At 41.3% G+C, this 18,837-nt stretch overlaps 1 protein-coding gene across 3 annotated transcripts in view; it reads left to right on the top strand.

The window, feature by feature from the left end:
* Positions 1–18,837, top strand: part of GXYLT1 (glucoside xylosyltransferase 1) — a 60,213-nt gene that overhangs the window by 8,483 nt on the left and 32,893 nt on the right. Inside the window, exons 1-2 of one of the 3 annotated variants that reach the window (XM_065524036.2) lie at positions 9,190–9,283; positions 10,234–10,326. The exons of 1 other annotated variant lie outside the window; for it this stretch is intronic. In XM_065524036.2, coding sequence (XP_065380108.1) covers positions 10,274–10,326 — 53 coding nt within the window. In that variant the 5' untranslated portion in view covers positions 9,190–9,283; positions 10,234–10,273. Of the gene's footprint in view, positions 1–9,189; positions 9,284–10,233; positions 10,327–18,837 lie in introns of those variants that run through there. One more of the 3 variants, XM_045366468.3, reaches the window with a different exon arrangement.

The following is an 18,837-nucleotide window of genomic DNA, read 5'->3' as shown; positions in this document are numbered from 1 at the left end:
AGTTTGTCAAAGTGGGAGAATGGATATTTGGGAGTTAAGAAACTGTGAACAAATTACTTCACTCCTTACAGCAGTACCTAACTGTTTTACGATTTTTTTTTAATGCCATGCAGCATATGTATTCACTGGTGCATGTGTTCTTATATTTCCAGTAAAGAAAGAAAAACAACTTTCCTATATACTGTGTGGTTTTTGACATTGAATTATGATCAAGAAATTTACCTGTAACTTGATTTTTCCCATCCAATTTTGACTGCATTAAACCTCTGTGAAGTTAATCATTACCCCTAAAGAAACCCTGTATCTGTTAGCAGTAACTCCCACCTTGCACTCCTCAGTCCCCCAGTCCTAAGCAACCACGAATCTATTTTCTGTCTGTAGAGGTTTGCCTGTTCGGGGCATTTTACATAAAGGAATCACACAGTATGTGGCCTTTTGAGTCTTTCTTCTTGGTATAATGTTTCAAGGTTTATCCGCTGTAACATGTATCACTGTATTTCATTCCTTTTTATGGACAAATAATAGTCCATTGTATGGATATACCACATTTTGCTCATTATTTGGTGGACATTTGAGTTTTTTCATACTTTTTGGCTATTATGAGTGATGCTGCTATGAGCATTCATGCTCAGTTTTTCTGTGAACATCTTTTCAGTTCTCTTGAGTATATACTGAGGAATTTAATTGGTGAGTCATGGTTGCACAACTCTGAATATACTAAAAACCATTGAATTATACACTGTAAAAGGGAATTATGTTTGCATTATTCTGCTTTGCTTTGTAACAACCCTACACATCTTAGCAGTTGACAATAGCAAGCATTTATTTCTTGCACACATTACATGTCTATGGCTATGACTTTGCTTGATATATCTTCTCATTCTGGGATCCAAGCTGAAGGAGCAGTCCATACATGCCTGGTCTCATGGTAGTGGATGAGGAAGAAGCCAGATTGAACAGCACAATCCCATGTGAAGCTTCTACTTTGATGCCACAGTAATCATGTCTTTTTATATTACTTTGGCCAAAGCAAGTCACTCGAATAAGGTCAAAGTCCATAAATGATGCAGGGATATATGCCTCCCCTATCAGGCAGGCAAGGCCCATGGTAATGAATAGGGTTGTATAATCCTTTTACAGTTAAATGTGGGGAGTGAATAACTGAACAGTAATACAGTCTACTACACAAATAGAGATTGCCAGTTAAGGAGAAAGAAAGAGTAATTGATGCAAGAAGGTCTTTAAGGACCCCTGAGAAGAAGATGGGCAACAAGGGGATGCGTATGGAGTTGGTAGTAGGCATGAGACTAGCTAAGAGGAAGACAGTTAATTTATATTTCTACTAATCAGCATAGTCATGTCATTAACTGTTCTTCAGTATTCATCTGAGAATGTGAGTGAATGGCTCAGTTTCAACTGAAGATTGTGCTGAAAAGGTACGGTGAAAGGAGGTGGTGCAAGTTGTAGGTATAGGAACATGAATGGATGAACCATATGACGTCTGAGTAGGGAGGGAAATGGGTAAAGGAGGAAGCTTATACTTAGGAAGCATGTGATTGGAGGGCTGAGTGATTTCCACACATGTAACGGGATATAAATAATAAGCCTAGGCAGCAAAGCGAGACTTTGTCTCTACAAAAAATTTCTAAAAAATTAGCCAGGTGTGTTGGCATATGCTTATAGTCCTAGATACTTGGGGACTGAGGCAGGAGGATGGCTTGAGCCCAGGAGATTGAGGCTGTAGTAAGCTGTGTTTATACCACTGCACTCCACCCTGAGGGACAGAGCAAGACCCTGTCTAAGAAAAAAGAACCATAATTATTAGATCAGAGACTAGTCTGAGATGAGGTATTGGATTGCAGTTTCAGGTGATGACAAGGTCCAGGATTTGCCATTTTTTACTTTTCTCTCTCTCTTTTTGTCAGAGAGGGTCTGTGTCACCCAGACCTGGTGTACGTTGGCGTGATCACAATCACTGCAGCTTCAAACTCCTGGGCTCAAACTATCCTCCCAACTCAGCCTCCCAAGTAACTGGGACTACAGGCACACACCACCATGCCCGGCTAATTTTTTTTTTAATTCTTTGTAGAGATGGAGTTTCGCCATGTTGCCCGGGCTGGTCTTGAACTCCTGGGCTCAAGCGATCCACCCACCTCGGCCTCCTAAAGTGCTGAGATTACAGGTGTGAGCCACTGTGCCTGGCCGGCATTTGCCATTTTTAACTGAAGGGAAAAGGAGGTAAGAGTTACTGGAGTTAAACAATTGTGTAACCTGGGTGTTGGTTAGGTCTCCCACATTGCAGTATGTGAGATGACATTCTGTTGTTCCCCACTAGACAGTATGATCCATGTCCATTTTACTCACTATTGTGTTGCCAGTGTTTGGCCTGTAAATGTAGTCATTCAGTAGAAAATTTATTGATTTACCAAATGAATGGTTAGAGGAAAGTAGGATTTGGTACTGAGACAAGGACTGTGAACCAGATGCTAGTCCTCTGTGAGTTGGGGAGGAACCAGTAGGTTGGTAGATCAGAATGGTGTGGCATTGTGGCCCTATTACATGGCTAGCAGTTGATGCTGGCTTTTGACTAGGAGCTCAGTGGAGGCTGTTGATCTGCATTCTCTCAAGTGGCTTTTCCATGTGCCTTGGGCTTCTTACAATCTAAAGATCAGGTTCAAAGAGTGTTCCAAGAAATAGGATGTAGAATTTTTAAGGCAAGGGCCTGAACATTGGCACAGTATTATATTCAGTATTCTATTTGTCAAAGCAATCACAGAGCCCACTTAGATTCTGGATAAGGGGAGTTAGATCCTACTTTTTTTTTTTTTTTTTTTTTTTTTTTTTTTGAGACAGAGTCTTGCTCTGTCGCCCAGGCTGGAGTGCAATGGCATGATCTTGGTTTACTGCAACCTCCACCTCCTGGGTTCAAGCGATTCTCCTGCCTCAGCCTCCTGAGTAGCTGGGATTACAGGCAACCACCACCACACCTGACTGATTTTTTTTAGTAGAGATGGGGCTTCACCATGTTGGCCAGGGCATTCTCTAACTCCTGACCTCAAGGGATCTGCCTACCTTGGCCTCCCAAAGTGCTGGGATTAGAGGCATGAACCACTGCGCCCAGCAGATCTTACTTCTTAATAGAAGTGTCAGATGTGTGATCATCTTGGCACCTAGTTCTGTGTCCGGAATTAGTGGGTTCTTGGTCTCGCTGACTTCAAGAATGAAGCCGTGGACCCTCGCGGTGTTACAGCTCTTGAAGATGGTAGTCTGGAGTTTGTTCCTTCAGATGTTCAGATGTGTCCACAGTTTCTTCCTTTTGGTGGGTTCGTGGTCTCGTTGACTTCAGGAGTGAAGCTGCAGACCTTCGCGGTAAGTGTTACAGCTCATAGAGGCGGCATGGACCCAAAGAGTGAGCAGCAGCAAGATTTATTGTAAAGAGTGAAAGAACAAAGCTTCCACAGTGTGGAAGAGGACCTGAGCTGGTTGCCGCTGACTGGCTCGGGCAGCCTGCTTTTGTTTCCTTATCTGACCCCACCCACATCCTGCTGATTGGTCCATTTTACAGAGAGCTGATTGGACCGTTTTCACAGGGTGCTGATTGGTGCATTTACAATCCCTGAGCTAGACACAGAGTGCTGATTGGTGCATTTACAATCCTCTAGCTGGACATAAAAGTTCTTCAAGTCCCCACTAGACTCAGGAGCCCAGCTGGCTTCACCTAGTGGGTCCCGCACTGGGGCTGCAGGCGGAGCTGCCCACCAGTCCCAAGCCAGGCCTATGCTCCTCAGCCCTTGGGTGGTCGATGGGACCGGGCGCCATGGAGCAGGTGGCAGTGCCCGTCAAGGAGGCTCGGGCTGCGCGGGAGCCCACTGTGGAGGCAGAGCTTGGACATGGCGGGCTGTAGGTCCTGAGCCCTGCCCCGCGAGGAGGCAGCTGAGGCCCAGTGAGAATTCGAGCACAGCGCTGGCAGTCTGGCAGTGCTGGGGGACCTGGCGCACCCTCTGCAGCTGCCGGCCCAGGTGCTAAGCACCTCACTGCCGTGGGCCGGCGGCGCTGGCCGGCCGGCCGCTCCCAGTGTGGGGCCCACGGAGCCCGCACCTGCCAGAACTTGCGCTGGCCTGTGAGCACTGTGTGCAGCCCTGCTTTGCGCCTGCGCCTCTCACTCCACACCTCCCCGCAAGCAGAGGGAGCCGGCTCTGGCCTCGGCCAGCTCAGAGAGGGGCTCCCACAGTGCAGTGGCGGGCTGAAGGGCTCCTCAAGTGCTGCCAGAGTGGATGCCGAGGCCGAGGAGGTGCCAAGAGTGAAGGCTGCTAGCACATAGTCACCTCTCAATCCCTCCTCTAAAGAGGACACCCCAACTGCTGTTGGGAATTTGGCCGATGACCACTCTAGCTACTTCCTGCTGGATAGGTGCAATGAAGGGACCCTGCAGTTGTAGTGTCCCCCAGAGGGGAGCTCTCTAGGCCAGTGAAAGTGCCAGTGGGTCGGTCCAGGGGTCCTCGGTAGAAGTTGTTGAGCTCATTTGGGGTTCCATTTGTAAGACCATCTGTGTAGCTTGATGACCTTGATTTTAGAAGAAACAAATTTGACAAGAAGGTTAAAGATACAGGGCCCAAAGGTGAGTAACAGCAAGATGGCTGCCATGGGACCTAGAAAGGGGCGAAGCCATGTTGCCTAACTCCAGAGATTGGTATAAGAATTTGAAAGGCGTTGTCTGATTTCAGAAGCCTTTTCCTGTTAACACCAGGCAGCATCTTAAGCTATCCCTGACTGGTTAGTGTAAAAACAACACTCTTCCCCTAAGAAGGTGCAGAGTCCTCCTTTCTCAGCAGTGAGGAGGTCTAGCCCTCGGTGGTTTTGGAGAGTCCCTGCTGCTAAAGAGTCTATTTGAGATTGTAAAGCAAGGATAGATATCGTTATTTCTTGCAAACTGTTTGAGAAATCCTTTGAGAGTGTGTGGTAGTATGATAATGAAGTAGATAAACCAGCTATCCCAGTTCCTGTAGCAGTAGCCATTCCTAACCCTATAAGTAGGGGTACTAGTTGTATGGCTCTGTGCTGACGGACTTAAGCTTTGAGGGGTACTGATAAGGTGTGATTTCCTGGGGCAATATTAATGTTGGGACTTAGAAAGACTAAAGTGCAGGTGCCTGTCCAGTTAGTGGGGAGGCAGATATAGGTCGATGTTCCACATAAGAATATACCTTGGCTGGGTAGATAGAACTGGTTATGTATGTTAAAAAGGTGTGTGAGTTTGTTGTTTTCATTTTGCCATCCTCCTAGAGTACTTGCCAAGGTAGCTCTGATGAGTGGCTGGAAAGGGGTGTTGGGAGCAAACTGAGTGGCTCCCTGTGTTCTGTTTTCCTATTGGAGACAAAAACATTTTGTATCTACTAGGAACTTTTGAGAGAGTGATTGAAAGAGCGGATAAGAAGGCATTCACTAGTGGTGGGGACACTGCTGCAGGGGGTCCAAGGGTGAATAGTCATGCAGGGAGTATGTTTGCCATTACAAAACCTGGACTGTTTGTTAAGCAGGGAGGAGGTGATGATTTTGTGGGGCCCTGAGAAGCAGACAAGCCGTCTGAATGGAGCTGTATGGGTGACTTGGAAGTTACTATGATCAGTTGGGGTTTTTGAAGGAATAGGGTACTCTGTTGTTTCTTTACTGCTTCCATCTCTCTTTCTTCCTCTTTGACTTCTTTGTCTCTCTTTTTCTGACTCTGTCTTTCTTTGATTGTCTCTCTGTCTCTTCCTCTGCCTCCTTCTCTTTGTCTCTTCTGTTCTTCCTCTCTCTTTCTCTGACTTCCTGTCTCTTTCTCTCTTTCCTTTCTGCTGGTCTTTCCCTGCCTCTGCCAGCCGTGTATGCTGCTGTTCTCCTTTCTCTTTCCCCTTTTTGATGGCTTTGGCAGTATAAGACTGTCACCTTCTTTGGTTTTTGCACTGCATGCAGTAACTCCATGATTTCCTTGTGGTATTTAATGGGGGTTCCTGGAGGTTAGGAATTCCCTTTCTTTCCATATTGCAGCATGGGCATGTAGGATTAGATAACCATACTTGGTGTCTGTATACACATTTATTCTTTTTCCCTTTCCCAGTTCTAAGGCTCGGGTAGGTGCCACTAGTTCTGCTAATTGGGCACTGGTCCCTGGGGGAAGAGGCTTAGTGATGTTTAGGTACGGTTACATCACTAACTATGGCGAGTTCGTGGTCTTGCTGGCTTCAGGAGTGAAACTGCAGACCTTCGCTGTGTTATAGCTTATAGAGGCGGCATGGACCCAAACAGTGAACAGCAGCAAGATTTATTTTTAAAGAGTGAAAGAACAAAGCTTCCACAGTGTGGAAGAGGAGTTGCTGCTGGCTGGCTCAGGCAGCCTGCTTTTATTCTCTTATCTGACCCCACCCACATCCTGCTGATTGGTCCATTTTACAGAGAGCTGATCCACTGTTTTGACAGTGTGCTGACTGTTGCATTTATAATCCCTGAGCTAGACACAGAGTGCTGATTGGTGCATTTACAATCCTCTAGCTAGACATAAAAGTTCTCTAAGTACCCACTAGACTCAGGAGCCCAGCTGGCTTCACCTAGTGGATCCCACACTGGGGCTGCAGGCGGAGCTGCCCACCAGTCCCGAGCCAGGCCTACGCTCCTCAGCCCTTGGGCGGTTGATGGGACCAGGCGCCATGGAGCAGGGGGCGGTACCCGTCATGGGCGCTGGGGCTGTGTGGGAGCTCACCGCGGAGGCAGGGCTCGGACATGGTGGGCTGTAGGTCCTGAGCCCTGTCCCATGGGGAGGCAGCTGAGGCCTGGCGAGAATTCGAGTGCAGCGCCAGCAGGCTGGCACTCCTGGGGGACCCGGCGCACCCTCTGCAGCTGCTGGCCCAGGTGCTAAGCCCCTCACTGCCCTGGGCTGGTGGTGCGGGCCAGGCGCTCTGAGTGTGGGGCCCACCGAGGCTGCGCCGGTCAGAACTCACACTGGCCTGTGAGCACGGTTCCCGCCTGCGCCTGTCCCTGTCCCTCCACACCCCCCGCGCAAGCAGAGGGAGCCGGCTCCGGCCTCGGCCAGCCCAGAGAGGGGCTCCTGCAAGGCAGTGGCGGGCTGAAGGGCTCCTCAAGCGCTGCCAGATTGGATGCGGTGGCCGAGGAGGCGCTGAGAGCGGGGGCTGCTAGCACATTGTCACCTCTCAGTTTGATATTAGCAAAAGTATAGGGCTCTTGGTGTGGCTCAAAGCTTCACAAAATTTAAACTCATTACTAAGTTGTTCAATGTGTTGGTCTTGTTGAATTTAATTCTCATGTCTGTGGCTTTGTCATCTTGCATCAACTTAAAAAAAAGCAAAACATTGCCCCGAAGTACAGTTTAATTGTAATACTGCAAGAGGGTCCTTTGAGTTAGAAGCTCCCTGGTGGATATTTCCTGAGAACAGGGAGTTTGAGGTGTGCTGTCTAGCTCACATGGTTTCTTGAGACTAACGAAGATCAAGTAGTTTCAGCAACTTCTGCATGTTGGCAACATGCATGTTAACTTTTCTAGTCAAATATTTGTAGGAAGATATTTTTGAAATATGGAGTAGTAAAGATATGAAAATGTTAATAGTGGTGGGTAATTACTTTCATAGGCTTTAAAAAATTTTCTAAATGGTACTTAATAACCTGTATTGATTGAAGTATTCATAGAAACACAAATTTTCAAAATTTAATCCTTCTTAAGTTGTAGTAAATAAACAGGATTATCATAAGAGAAGTTATTATCAGTATTTTGATAAAAAATTTCAAGTTGACTCTAGATATCCCTTGATATAGCGTTTCTCATTCAGGTCTGATTTTAAGACTTATCTGGGGATATTGCTGAAAAATTGAGCTTCTTAGGCCACTTCTCTGGGGGAGGCTTGATTAACTGGATATGGGATAGGATCCTATATCTGTATTTTTGACAAGTGACCTGAGGACCAGGCAGGTTTGGAAAACAACACATAACTGATTTGTAACTTAAAGTACAAGTTGAGGCTGCAAATGGTATTGTTAAATATATATGATTTTAATTAATTTTATAGAAAAATTGAATTTGTCTTTGAGATTTCCATTTCCATTTTTCACTGTTGTAGAGTTTGACAGGGGATATGGAATAACCTGATTAGTTATCTTCTTAGAACAAAGGTACACATTAGGTGTTGATTGTAAATAAATTGTGGATTTGTTGAAATAAAGCTGTGATATCGTCAGTGTCTGAAAGACGGAGATTGTATGTATCTACCTTAAAACGTTTCTTGTGAGTCTAAATGGGTGTGAAAGTGCCTGAATCTGAAAAGAACTCTGTGTTCGTTGTTATTACCATCACTGAGTCTGACTATGTGGTATGAAATCAAAGACTTAAGAAAATACATAGCCATGCTTGAGAGGGTACAAACACAGATTTTCTAATCAAGTCATAAGTTTTACTGATATGTACACATTTTCTTCTCTTTCTGGTTCAGCCTTTTAAATGAAGATACGTAGCCTTTTGTGCTATGCTAGAAAATGGTGTTTCTTTACAGGAAAACAGTTAAAATGTAACTTTTTTCTGTTAAGAAATTCCAACCTTGTTCTTTATGCAGTAGTATACAGAATTACTTAGGCAGCATTTTAAAAACCACCAGTGCCAGACCCTGTTTCTAGATTCTGATTTAATAGGTCTTGTGTGGCACCTCTACCAGAGCTGAGAACCTCTGCCTGACTGTTGCCATTTGTGAGAGATGTGATCAGATTTTTGCAAATCAGAAATTTCGTAGGCCATTTGATATAAGCGTAGTAACTCATAATTGAATTCATAGTGAGAGAAAAAGCTGCATAGTGATGAGATAATGAAGTGGCCTGGTTTAGTGACTCACCCTGACTTCATACGTACTTTAGTACCCAGTGACTTTTAGACTATTATTTTGAAAATAAATCACGATGAAAAACAATTTTTTTTGTAATATAAGGTGTTTTCTTTTTTCCTTTTTGGCTCCAACATGCAACCTAACAAGAAAGACCAGACTTGATCCTCCATTTTAGCTTGTATAATGTGGAACCGAGATAATGTAGATAGTGATACTAGGCTGTGAATATCAGCATGATTTCCGGGTTTTTTTGAGGGGAGGGCAGGTCAATTTTTTTTGTTTTTTTTTTTTTTTGTTCGAGACAGAGTCTTGCTCTGTTCAGCCAGGTTGGAGTGAAGTAGCACAATCACAGCTTATTGCAACATCAAACTCCTGGGCTCATGCCATCCTCCCACCTCAGCCTCTCGAGTAGCTGGAACTTACAGGTAAATGCCACCATGTCCAGCTAATTTTTTATTTTTAGAGACGGGGTCTTGTTATGTTGACCAGGCTAGTCTTGAACTCCAGCCTCAAGCAATCCACCTACCTCAGCCTCCCAAAGTGCTGGGATTATAGATGGGAGCCACTGTGCCCATCTATGTATGTGTGTATGCATGTGTGAATATGTATGTATATATACATACACAGAGCAGTGGGGTTGCTGGATCATGGTAGTTCTATTTTCAGTTTTTTGAGGAATCTCTATACTGTTTATTTATAGTGGTTGTAATTTATGTTCCTACTGTCAGTGTATGAGTGTTTCCTTTTCTGTCTTTGCCAGGATTTATTGTTTTTTGCCTTTTTGATGATAACCGTTTTAACTGAGTGAGTTGTTATCTCATTGCGGTTTTAATGTGCATTTCCCTGATGATTAGTGATGTTGACCATTTTCATATACATCTTGGCCATTATGATTTCTTTTTTGGTTTGAAACACCATACAAGTAGTTTGGGTTGAGGATTAATTTAAAAGTATTTAAAGATCTTTTCCCTTTCTGCTAGCATTTGTGGCATTTTTATTATGTTTGAGGATAAGGAAATATTTTGTTTTTCCCAAAGGGATTTTGTTCTAGGGGTATATGTGTAGCCTATGAAGAAAATTTTAGAAGATATATTTATGTGTGTTATCTGAGGAGGGGATTTTAATATCCGATGGAAAAACTCTTTCCCAATCTATAGTATAGTTTACCTTCAAGGTTATAAAGTTCTATTTAAAATAATGGTGCCCTAAGTAAGGGAGAAATCAGTTTTCCAAAATCTTTATCATAGCAATTTGGATTTTCAATTTTATTTGCTTTAAAATAGAACAGTAAGTGACCGTGTTACTGAGTAAATTCCTTGTTAGTTCCAAACCGAAATACTCACATAGGACTCTTATTTCTGTCTTACTCTGTTAGGTGTAAAGATTTCTCTCTGTGTTACTGGAATCCCTATTGGATGCTGCCCTCTGATGTTTGTGGAATGAACTGCTTTTGGGAAGCGGCTTTTAGGTAGGCACTTAATATTTAATTGGTAGATCAGTGTAGGTAAGGTTAGATAGTTGATAATAAAACCTTTGACTGTAATAGGATGTAAAAATGTTTCTTATGATATTATACAAATAATTTATTTTCTGATTGGGTTTTCCATTTTTCCCATTTTGTAGTTATCACTATTTTTTAGTACATACTGTGTATAAATGCTTTAAATTTTCTTAGATGTTAAGATAAGCCACTGTTCTTAAGAAAATTTATGATCTAACTTTTGGAAACAGTTGTTAAAATGATAAACTGGGATAAAAATAGGCTTCTACTGATGTTTACCGATCTATATAATATATTACCATCTATATAATATAATTATATATGATATAAATAATATATATAAGGCACATATCTAAATTAAAGCTGGTATACTGTAGTGGATAGGGACAACTGGAGAAGGATTATATTAGTTATTAGTAGAGAGGTCGAATATTGGGGAATAGGAGGATAAAGATAAGTATTTAATGGAGGAGCAAACGGAGGAGCAGCTTCTGGCTACTACTTCCTTTAATGTTTATTGACCTTTTAAGTTACTGACTAGTTTAGCTTTATTTGCTTCTCTGGATAATGAAGGTATTGGGTTGCCTGACCTCTTAGGTCCTTTCCTGCTCTTATCTTCAGTGAAAGAAACAAGTATTGATAAGAATAGGATAAGGCGGTGACTCTCAGACTGTCTCCTTGATACAGTGGCAGAGGGGAGTGGGACAAAGGGTTGAAATGCTGTTCCCAAGAGTAAAATTTATTTGAAGAGCATCTACTTTTACTGCATCTTTATGATTCATTTAAATAGTCTAGGCTGGGTATGGTGGCTCACGCCTGTAATCTCAGCATTTTGGGAGACTGAGGTGGGAGCATTGCTTGAACCCAGGAGTTCAAGACCACCCAGGCAACAAAAGCAAGACCCTGTCTCTAAAATTTAAAAAAAAATTTTTTTTTAAATTTTAAAAATTAGCCAGGCATGTTGGCATGTGGGCTCAGGTGGGAGGATTGCTTGAGCCCTGGAGGTTGAGGTTGCAGTGAACTGTGATCATGCCACTGCACTTCAGCCCAGAGCAAGACTCTTGTCTCAAAAAAACAAATAAAATAAATATTAATTCTCATTATATTTGCAACATGCTGTGCTAGGTGGTAAGCACCAGACTTTTGGGTCAGGTTAATGTGGCTCCATCCTTCTGGAGGATGGAGTTTACATTCTGGTGGGAGTTTCACACTAGTAAACCTGAAATTACAATACAGTGTGACAAGTTGTTGCTGTGATGAGTCATCTTAAGGCATCAGGGAAGACTTCCTGGAGGTAGTGACTAGATAATGATCTGGAAATTAGCTAGTTTCAAGGACAGTAGGTGAAGTGTTTCAGATAGGAAGAACTTCATTTTTAAAAACTCTTAATTAAAAAATTTATTTTTAATTGACAATAATTGTAGGAATTTATGGGGCATAAAGCAATGTTTTGGTGTCTGTATACATTGTGGACTGATTATATCAAGCTCATTAACATATTTATCATCTTACATATTTATCTTTTTTTTTGTAATGGGCACATTTGAAACCTGTTCTCTTAGCAGTTTTGAAATAAACATAATTATCTGTAGTCACCTTGCTGTGCAGTAGATCTTGAGAACTTATTCTTTCTCACTGGAAGTTTGTGTTGTATTCTTTGATCAACATCTTTCCATCACCTACTCTCTCCCACCCCTTCACCTCCAGTGCCTGGTGACCACCATTCTACTCTCTGTAAGAACTGCATTTTAAATATCTATTAATTGTACATATTTTGTAAATTCTTGCATTCTCAATACAGTGTGCATCCCATGAAGAACTGGAAGGGAATAGGTTCAAATCAGATAGTTTAATTATATCCTGTTGCTGTGGAAGAGATTGGGTGATTGAAATTTTAATATGAGCCAAGTGATAATATTCCAATTTTTAAAAATTAACTTTTAAAGATAATCTAACCTTTCAGTTTGGTTGTAATTTTAGATAATTGAAGCTTTTTATGTTTTCATTATGAATATTTGCAAATGAATATAGTCCTGACAAGAGCCACTTTGCCTTGCCACGTAATTCCGCTAGCTCAAAGCTGGGTAAACTTGAAAACTTCAGCATACTCTGATTTGTACAACCCAGACCTTTTTGTAAATTACAGCTTGAGTAATAATAGTCTTTCTTCCTTATTGACAGCAGGAATGTCCCAGGGAAATTTACCTAGTCAGAATCCTGGTCTCTCTGCTTACCATTCCTTTTGTTTTGGCTCCTCTTACTCATTTTTCTAATGCTTCCAAGTATTCCATGGAATAAATTATATGTGGATGGATACATAATGTTGTAAACCTTGTGCCTGTAACCTAAATTTGAGACTTCAGAAATTATATGCCTTTTCTCTGTTATATTTTCTACCCGTAACGTTGCATCCATTATATCATGCTATTACACACAAAAAAGTAAATATTTTGTGTCATATAATTATGTAATAATCTCTCACACTTAGTTTCTTATTTAGAACTAAGGATTCCCTCACATTTAATCACCCTGTTTCAAATATGCATACAAGCCCAAATGCCATACAACTGCCAAATCATTCTTGCCCTCCATCTCAGTATCTACTTAAATACTGGTAAAGCTTCTTTGGAATCCCCCTTTTGATGTCACATTCTGCCTGGCACCAGGGGGCCCTTAGTTGGGTACCTTACTTTCCCAACTTGAATTGTTTGTATAACTTAGATCAAATCTTACCTGGGGGATCATATTCTCCCGATTAATTTATTATACAGTGAACATAAAATAATAAAAAAATAAAATTGCCTCAACTTCTATTACAAGTGTTTTCATCATTCATACACATCTTGTGTTTTCATCATTCATATACATCGTATGCTTTTACATACTTGTGATTCTGGTGGAGACTAATCTTGAATTTTTTTTTTTTCCTTGAGACAGGATTTCACTGTCTCCCAGGCTGGAGTGCAATGGCATGATCTTGGCTCACTGCAACCACTGCTTTCTGGGCTCAAGCGATTCTCCTGCCTCAGTCTCCTGAGCTGGGACTACAGGCACCTGCCACTGCGCCCGGCTGTTTTTTGTAGAGACGGGGTTTTACCATGTTGCTCAGGCTGGTCTCAAACTCCCGATCTCAGGTGATCTGGCCACCTCGGCCTCCCAAAATGCTGAAATTACAGGCGTGAGCCACCACCCCCGGCCTAATCTTGAATTCTGAGCTTAAAATTTTAATACTTTTCAGTGTAGTATGGTCTTCATATTTCTCATGTCAATGGCATCACACTATTCCATTGCCTCTCAAAGTGCTGGGATTATAGACATGAGCCACTGTGCCTGGCTTTATGGCCTTAAAACAAAATCAAAAATTCCCACAACAGTTTGCTTTCAATCGTCTCTTTCCCTTCATCAGCAAGCTTCTTTTAAGAGTACCTACCTGCTGGCTGGAGGGGTGTGGCTCATGCCTGTAATTCCAGCACTTTAGGAAGACAAGGCATGCAGATCACTTGAGGTCAGGAGTTCGAGAACCAGCCTGGTCAAAATGGTGAAACCCCATCTCTACTAAAAATACAAAAATCAGCCAGGCATGGAGGCGCACACCTGTAGTCCAAGCTGCTTGGGAGACTGAGGCATGAGAATCGCTTGAACCTGGGAGGGAGAGGTTGCAGTGAACCAATATCACATCGCTGCACTCCAGCCTGGGCGCAAGAGTACCTACTGGTTTTACTTCTGAGTTTTGTTTGGTTTGTTCATTTTTTTGAGATGGTCTCACTTTGTTGCCCAGGCTGGAGTGCAGTAGCACCACCAGGGCTCACTGCTGCCTGGACCTCCTGGGCTCAAGTGATCCTCCTGCCTGAGTCCCCTAAGTAGCTGGGACTACAGGTGCATGCCACCATACCCGAATCTTTTTTTTTTTTTTTTTTTTTTTTTATATTAGTCAAGACGAGGTCTCGCTATGTTGCCCAGGCTGGTCATGAACAACTGAGCTCAAGTGATCCTGCTGCCTCGGCTTCCCAAAGTGCTGGGATTACAGACGTGAGCTGCCGTGGTCAGCCTTGGTTTTACTTCTTTAAATAAAAAGAACTTCACACCTCAACTATGTACCACCTGACTCTTATTCCCATCACCCCACCTCTGAATTATTGTTTTGGGGCTTAATCTTACTTTTCTTACCCGTTTGGCACTGTTTACTACTTCCTTTTTCTGTCAGCTCTGTTAGCCTCTGGCTTTTGAGACCAGACCAGTTACTCAGCTCTTTGATCTCTCTCCTGGACTCCTCTAACTCTGCTTTCTAAATAATCTGCATTTCTTAGGATTCTGCTCTTTTCTCTCCCCATTCCCTGAATAGTTATAGGATAATTTGTTTAACTGATAGCTCCAATTCAGAGTTCTTTTCTGAGAGCCAGACCTATATTTCCAGTTGCATATTGGTCATTTTTACCTTGCTGATTCAGATGCCTCAGAGACTCATGTTCAAACCTGAACTGATAGTCTAGCTCCTCAGACTTTCCTTCATCTGTGTTTTGTATCATGTTTACAACGGACTTTCTCCACGTCAGTCTACATTAACTCTTCTTGTCTCCTTTCACACTGTTGCTCCTGGCTACTTCTTTCCTTCTCCCTTAACGGTTGTACTCATCACTTCCCATCACTTCTCAAACGATTGTAGTTTCCTCTCACTGCTCACCTCATCTCCCTTCTCTGTCTCCTCTTGGTTATTGTATTTACCACATCTGTTGTGATTGTGAATCTTCACTTCTAGACCTTTAACTCTGCAGGCTGATACTATGTGGTGTTATCATTTAAGTCCCATGCCTAGCAAGGTGTTTGGGAACCAGTGAGAAACAAATGATTAACAGGATCATTTGGGAAGCTTTCCCCAATACCAGGTTAGACTAGGTCACAGTAGGTTAGATGTTTGTGTTGTGAGCCTCTTTAGCAATCTCAGTTTTTTCTATGAAAACAATTACCATGCTTTCTTATTGTTTTAAAAATCAGTCTTTTCACAACAGGCTGCAAATTGTGTGAGGTGAAGATTGTGGCTTTCTTGCCTACCCCAGTGCCTATATGAAAGGAGTTCAAATATTTGTTAAAAAGAATGAATTATATCACTAAATTGTGTTTTAAAAATTATCTGGCTATAAGCATGCACCAGCATTGTGTGAGTGTATTTGGGGTCATCATAACCTTAGCATTATTGGGAATTATAATTTTATCACTTATTAAAATGATAGCTTTTTGTTGATTATTTGTTGAATGTATTTCCACATTTATTTATCTTTTTTCTTTTGTTCTGTATATCATCTATTTGATATTGATATTGAATTTTTAATGTTTATTTTATGAACTCTTAGAATAATATATTCGGTTTTGCCATTGATTGCGAATAAGTTTCTAATTTTTAATTTTACTTTCATTATACAAACTCTAAATTTTAGAATTATCAAAATATAAAAAATATTTTGTTTTAATGTACTAATTTTTCTATGACTTGAGCTTTTTAAAAAATCAGTTATTTAAAATATTTAATCTTCTTTATGGTGGGAATTGATTTTAGATTTGTGAATTATGTGGTCACAGGTGAATTTAATCTTAGCTGTATTATTTTGAGTAGTTCATACTAGTTTTAAGAGATGTATTTTTACTGGTAATTTAAAATTATATTTTAGAAATTAATACTTATATTTCATGTTGGATTTTTAGATTTTATTTTTTAATACTTTATATAAAAATCCTAGAGTTTTTTTTAAGTATTTTGTTTTGAAAGTGTTTTACATGCAACTCATGAAAGTAATTTTGCCCGGTGTGATAATTTAACACAACTCTTTTTTTTTTTTTCTTTCTTTCTTTTAGTCCATTGTGTATTGCTGGGAACAACTCTTTTAATAGTAAGAGAAGAAGTTGTTGTTTTTCTTTTTAAGCACAACAGGCTAAGCAAAAAAGCTTTCCATTTTTGTTCAACTGAAGGTTTTTAAAGATAGCTTCATGGCATTTCTCTTTTAGTTTGAGTAGATGGTTATTTGAAATTTGTTTAGTTTGACTTTATATACGTCAATGGGAGTTTGTAGTCTAATTATGTATCTTTTTTTTTTTTTTTTTTTTTTAGACGGAGTCTTGCTCTGTTGCCCAGGCTGGAGTGCAGTGGCGTGATCTCGGTTCACTGCAAGCTCCGCCTCCCGGGTTTTCGCCATTCTCCTGCCTCAGCCTCCCCTGTAGCTGGGACTACAGGCGCCCGCCATCACGCCTGGCTAATTTTTTGTATTTTTAGTAGAGACAGGGTTTCACCGTGTTAGCCAGGATGGTCTCGATCTGCTGACCTCGTGATCCACCCGCCTCGGCCTCGCCTCCCAAAGTGCTGGGATTACAGGCTTGAGCCACCGCGCCCGACCTTATGTATCTTTTTATTTTTTATTTTTTTTTGAGACGAGTCTCGGTCTGTCGCCCGCGCTGGAGTGCAGTGGCCGTATCTCAGCTTACGGCAAACTCCGCCTCCCGGGTTTGCGCCATTCTCCTGCCTCAGCCTCCCGAGTAGCTGGGACTACAGGTGCCCGCCACCTCGCCCGGCTAGTTTTTTGTATTTTTTAGTAGAGACGGGGTTTCACTGTGTTAGCCAGGATGGTCTCGATCTGCTGACCTCGTGATCCGCCCGTCTCGGCCTCCCAAAGTGCTGGGATTACAGGCTTGAGCCACCGCGCCCGGCCTATGTATCTTTTTAAATAGAGAATACTAATTTAATAATAGGCTACAAGAACACACTGGAGATTATACTGTGAAATAAAACAAAATGGAAAAAAGTTATTATTATTCCTTTATAGCAGAAATTTGCTTAAAATCAGAAGTTAATTCCTAAGATTTAGAAACTTGTTGTTAACAGTATTTGTATCTAAATTTGTTATGTAAAGCATTCTTTAAGTTTTTTTAATGATAAACCCCTACCTCCCAACTTTTTACTTTGATAAATTTCAAATATACAAAGGTTACAAGAATAGTACAGTAAGCATACCATACATTTTTCACCTAGATATTTATTACTAACATTTTACCACTTTTCTTTTTCTGCCAAACCATTTGAGAGACAGCAGGCATTATGACACACCCCTAAATACATAGATTCAGCATGTGTCTCCTAAGAACAGGGACGTACTATAATACAGCCATAATTGTCACTTTAAGTTATTTAACACTTTTCATAGAATATATATTCCTATTCCTATTTTCTTATTTTCCTGTTAATGTACTTTGTATCTTTTCTTCCCCATTCAGGACCCAGCCAAGGACCATACATTGCATTCAACTCAGGCTGAGTTAGTCTCCTTTATTCTAGAACTGTTCCCTAGCCTTTTTTGGGGTGAGAAGGGGCGCTGTTTTTGGTATCTTTTGTGATATTTTTGTTTTTATTTTGCAGAATGTCCCTTAATTTTGATTTGCCGACTGTCCACTTATTATTAGATTCAGGGTTTTTGGCAAGATTACTGCATGAGATACTGTGTTCTTCTTTGGGCATGCTATCAGGAGACTTCTGAAGCCATAAGTTTAATATTAAGTTTGATCAAAGGTTAAGGTGATGTTCTCGCATTTCTACACTGTACTAGTACTTTTATCTCCTGTATAATATATGGGGGAAATATTTTGTTAGTATGTGGTTTTAGCATCCACTGATTATTTTTGTCTACTGTTACAGTGGTGATTGCAAAATAGTGAATTTTATAATTCTCTCATTTCTTCTGCATGTATTGGTTGGTATTCATCTTTAAAAAAAGAAGAGTTCCCTCTCCTTACCCCTTTATTTAATATCATTTTTTGACTGATGTGTTCACTTTGTATTTATTTTTTTGAAACACAATCTTGCTCTGTTGCCCAGACTGTAGTGCAGGGGCATGATCGCAGATCACTGCAACCTCTGCCTCCTGGGTTCATGCAATTCTCCTGCCTCAGTCTCCCGAGTAGCTGGGACTACAAGTGTGTGCCACCACGCCCAGCTAATTATTGTATTTTTAGTAGAGACGGGGTTTCACCATGTTGGCCAGCCTAATCTCAAACTCTTGACCTCAAATGATTCACCCACTTCGGCCTGTCAAAGTGCTGGGATTACAGGTGTGAGCCACCGTGCCCGGCCAGCGTTCACTTTATAAATTTAATACGCTATCATTCATTACTGTCATACTTTTCATACGCAGGTTATGCCAGCTTTAACCATGGGAGCCCTCAGATATTATCTTTGAATCATCTGAAGAATTTCTTCTAATCGTATATCTGTAGAAAAATAAGTTTGACTTTAAAATCTCCTTTTCTATTTACATTTCTTTAAATCCACATAGACTTTTCTCCTGTTCATATTGTGATCAAAAGAAAGATTTTTGTAGACCCTGGCAAGATTCCGCCATTCAATTGGGGCCAACATAATTTGAATGACTGCTTCCCTATAACTGCTTAGAAGGTTTTAGTTATCACTTCTTATCATGTAGAAGCTTACTTTAGATTTTT

This window comes from Macaca fascicularis, chromosome 11 (genome assembly GCF_037993035.2).
Source record: "Macaca fascicularis isolate 582-1 chromosome 11, T2T-MFA8v1.1".
Lineage (NCBI taxonomy): Eukaryota > Metazoa > Chordata > Mammalia > Primates > Cercopithecidae > Macaca > Macaca fascicularis.
This window is presented reverse-complemented; position numbering and strand designations above follow the sequence as displayed.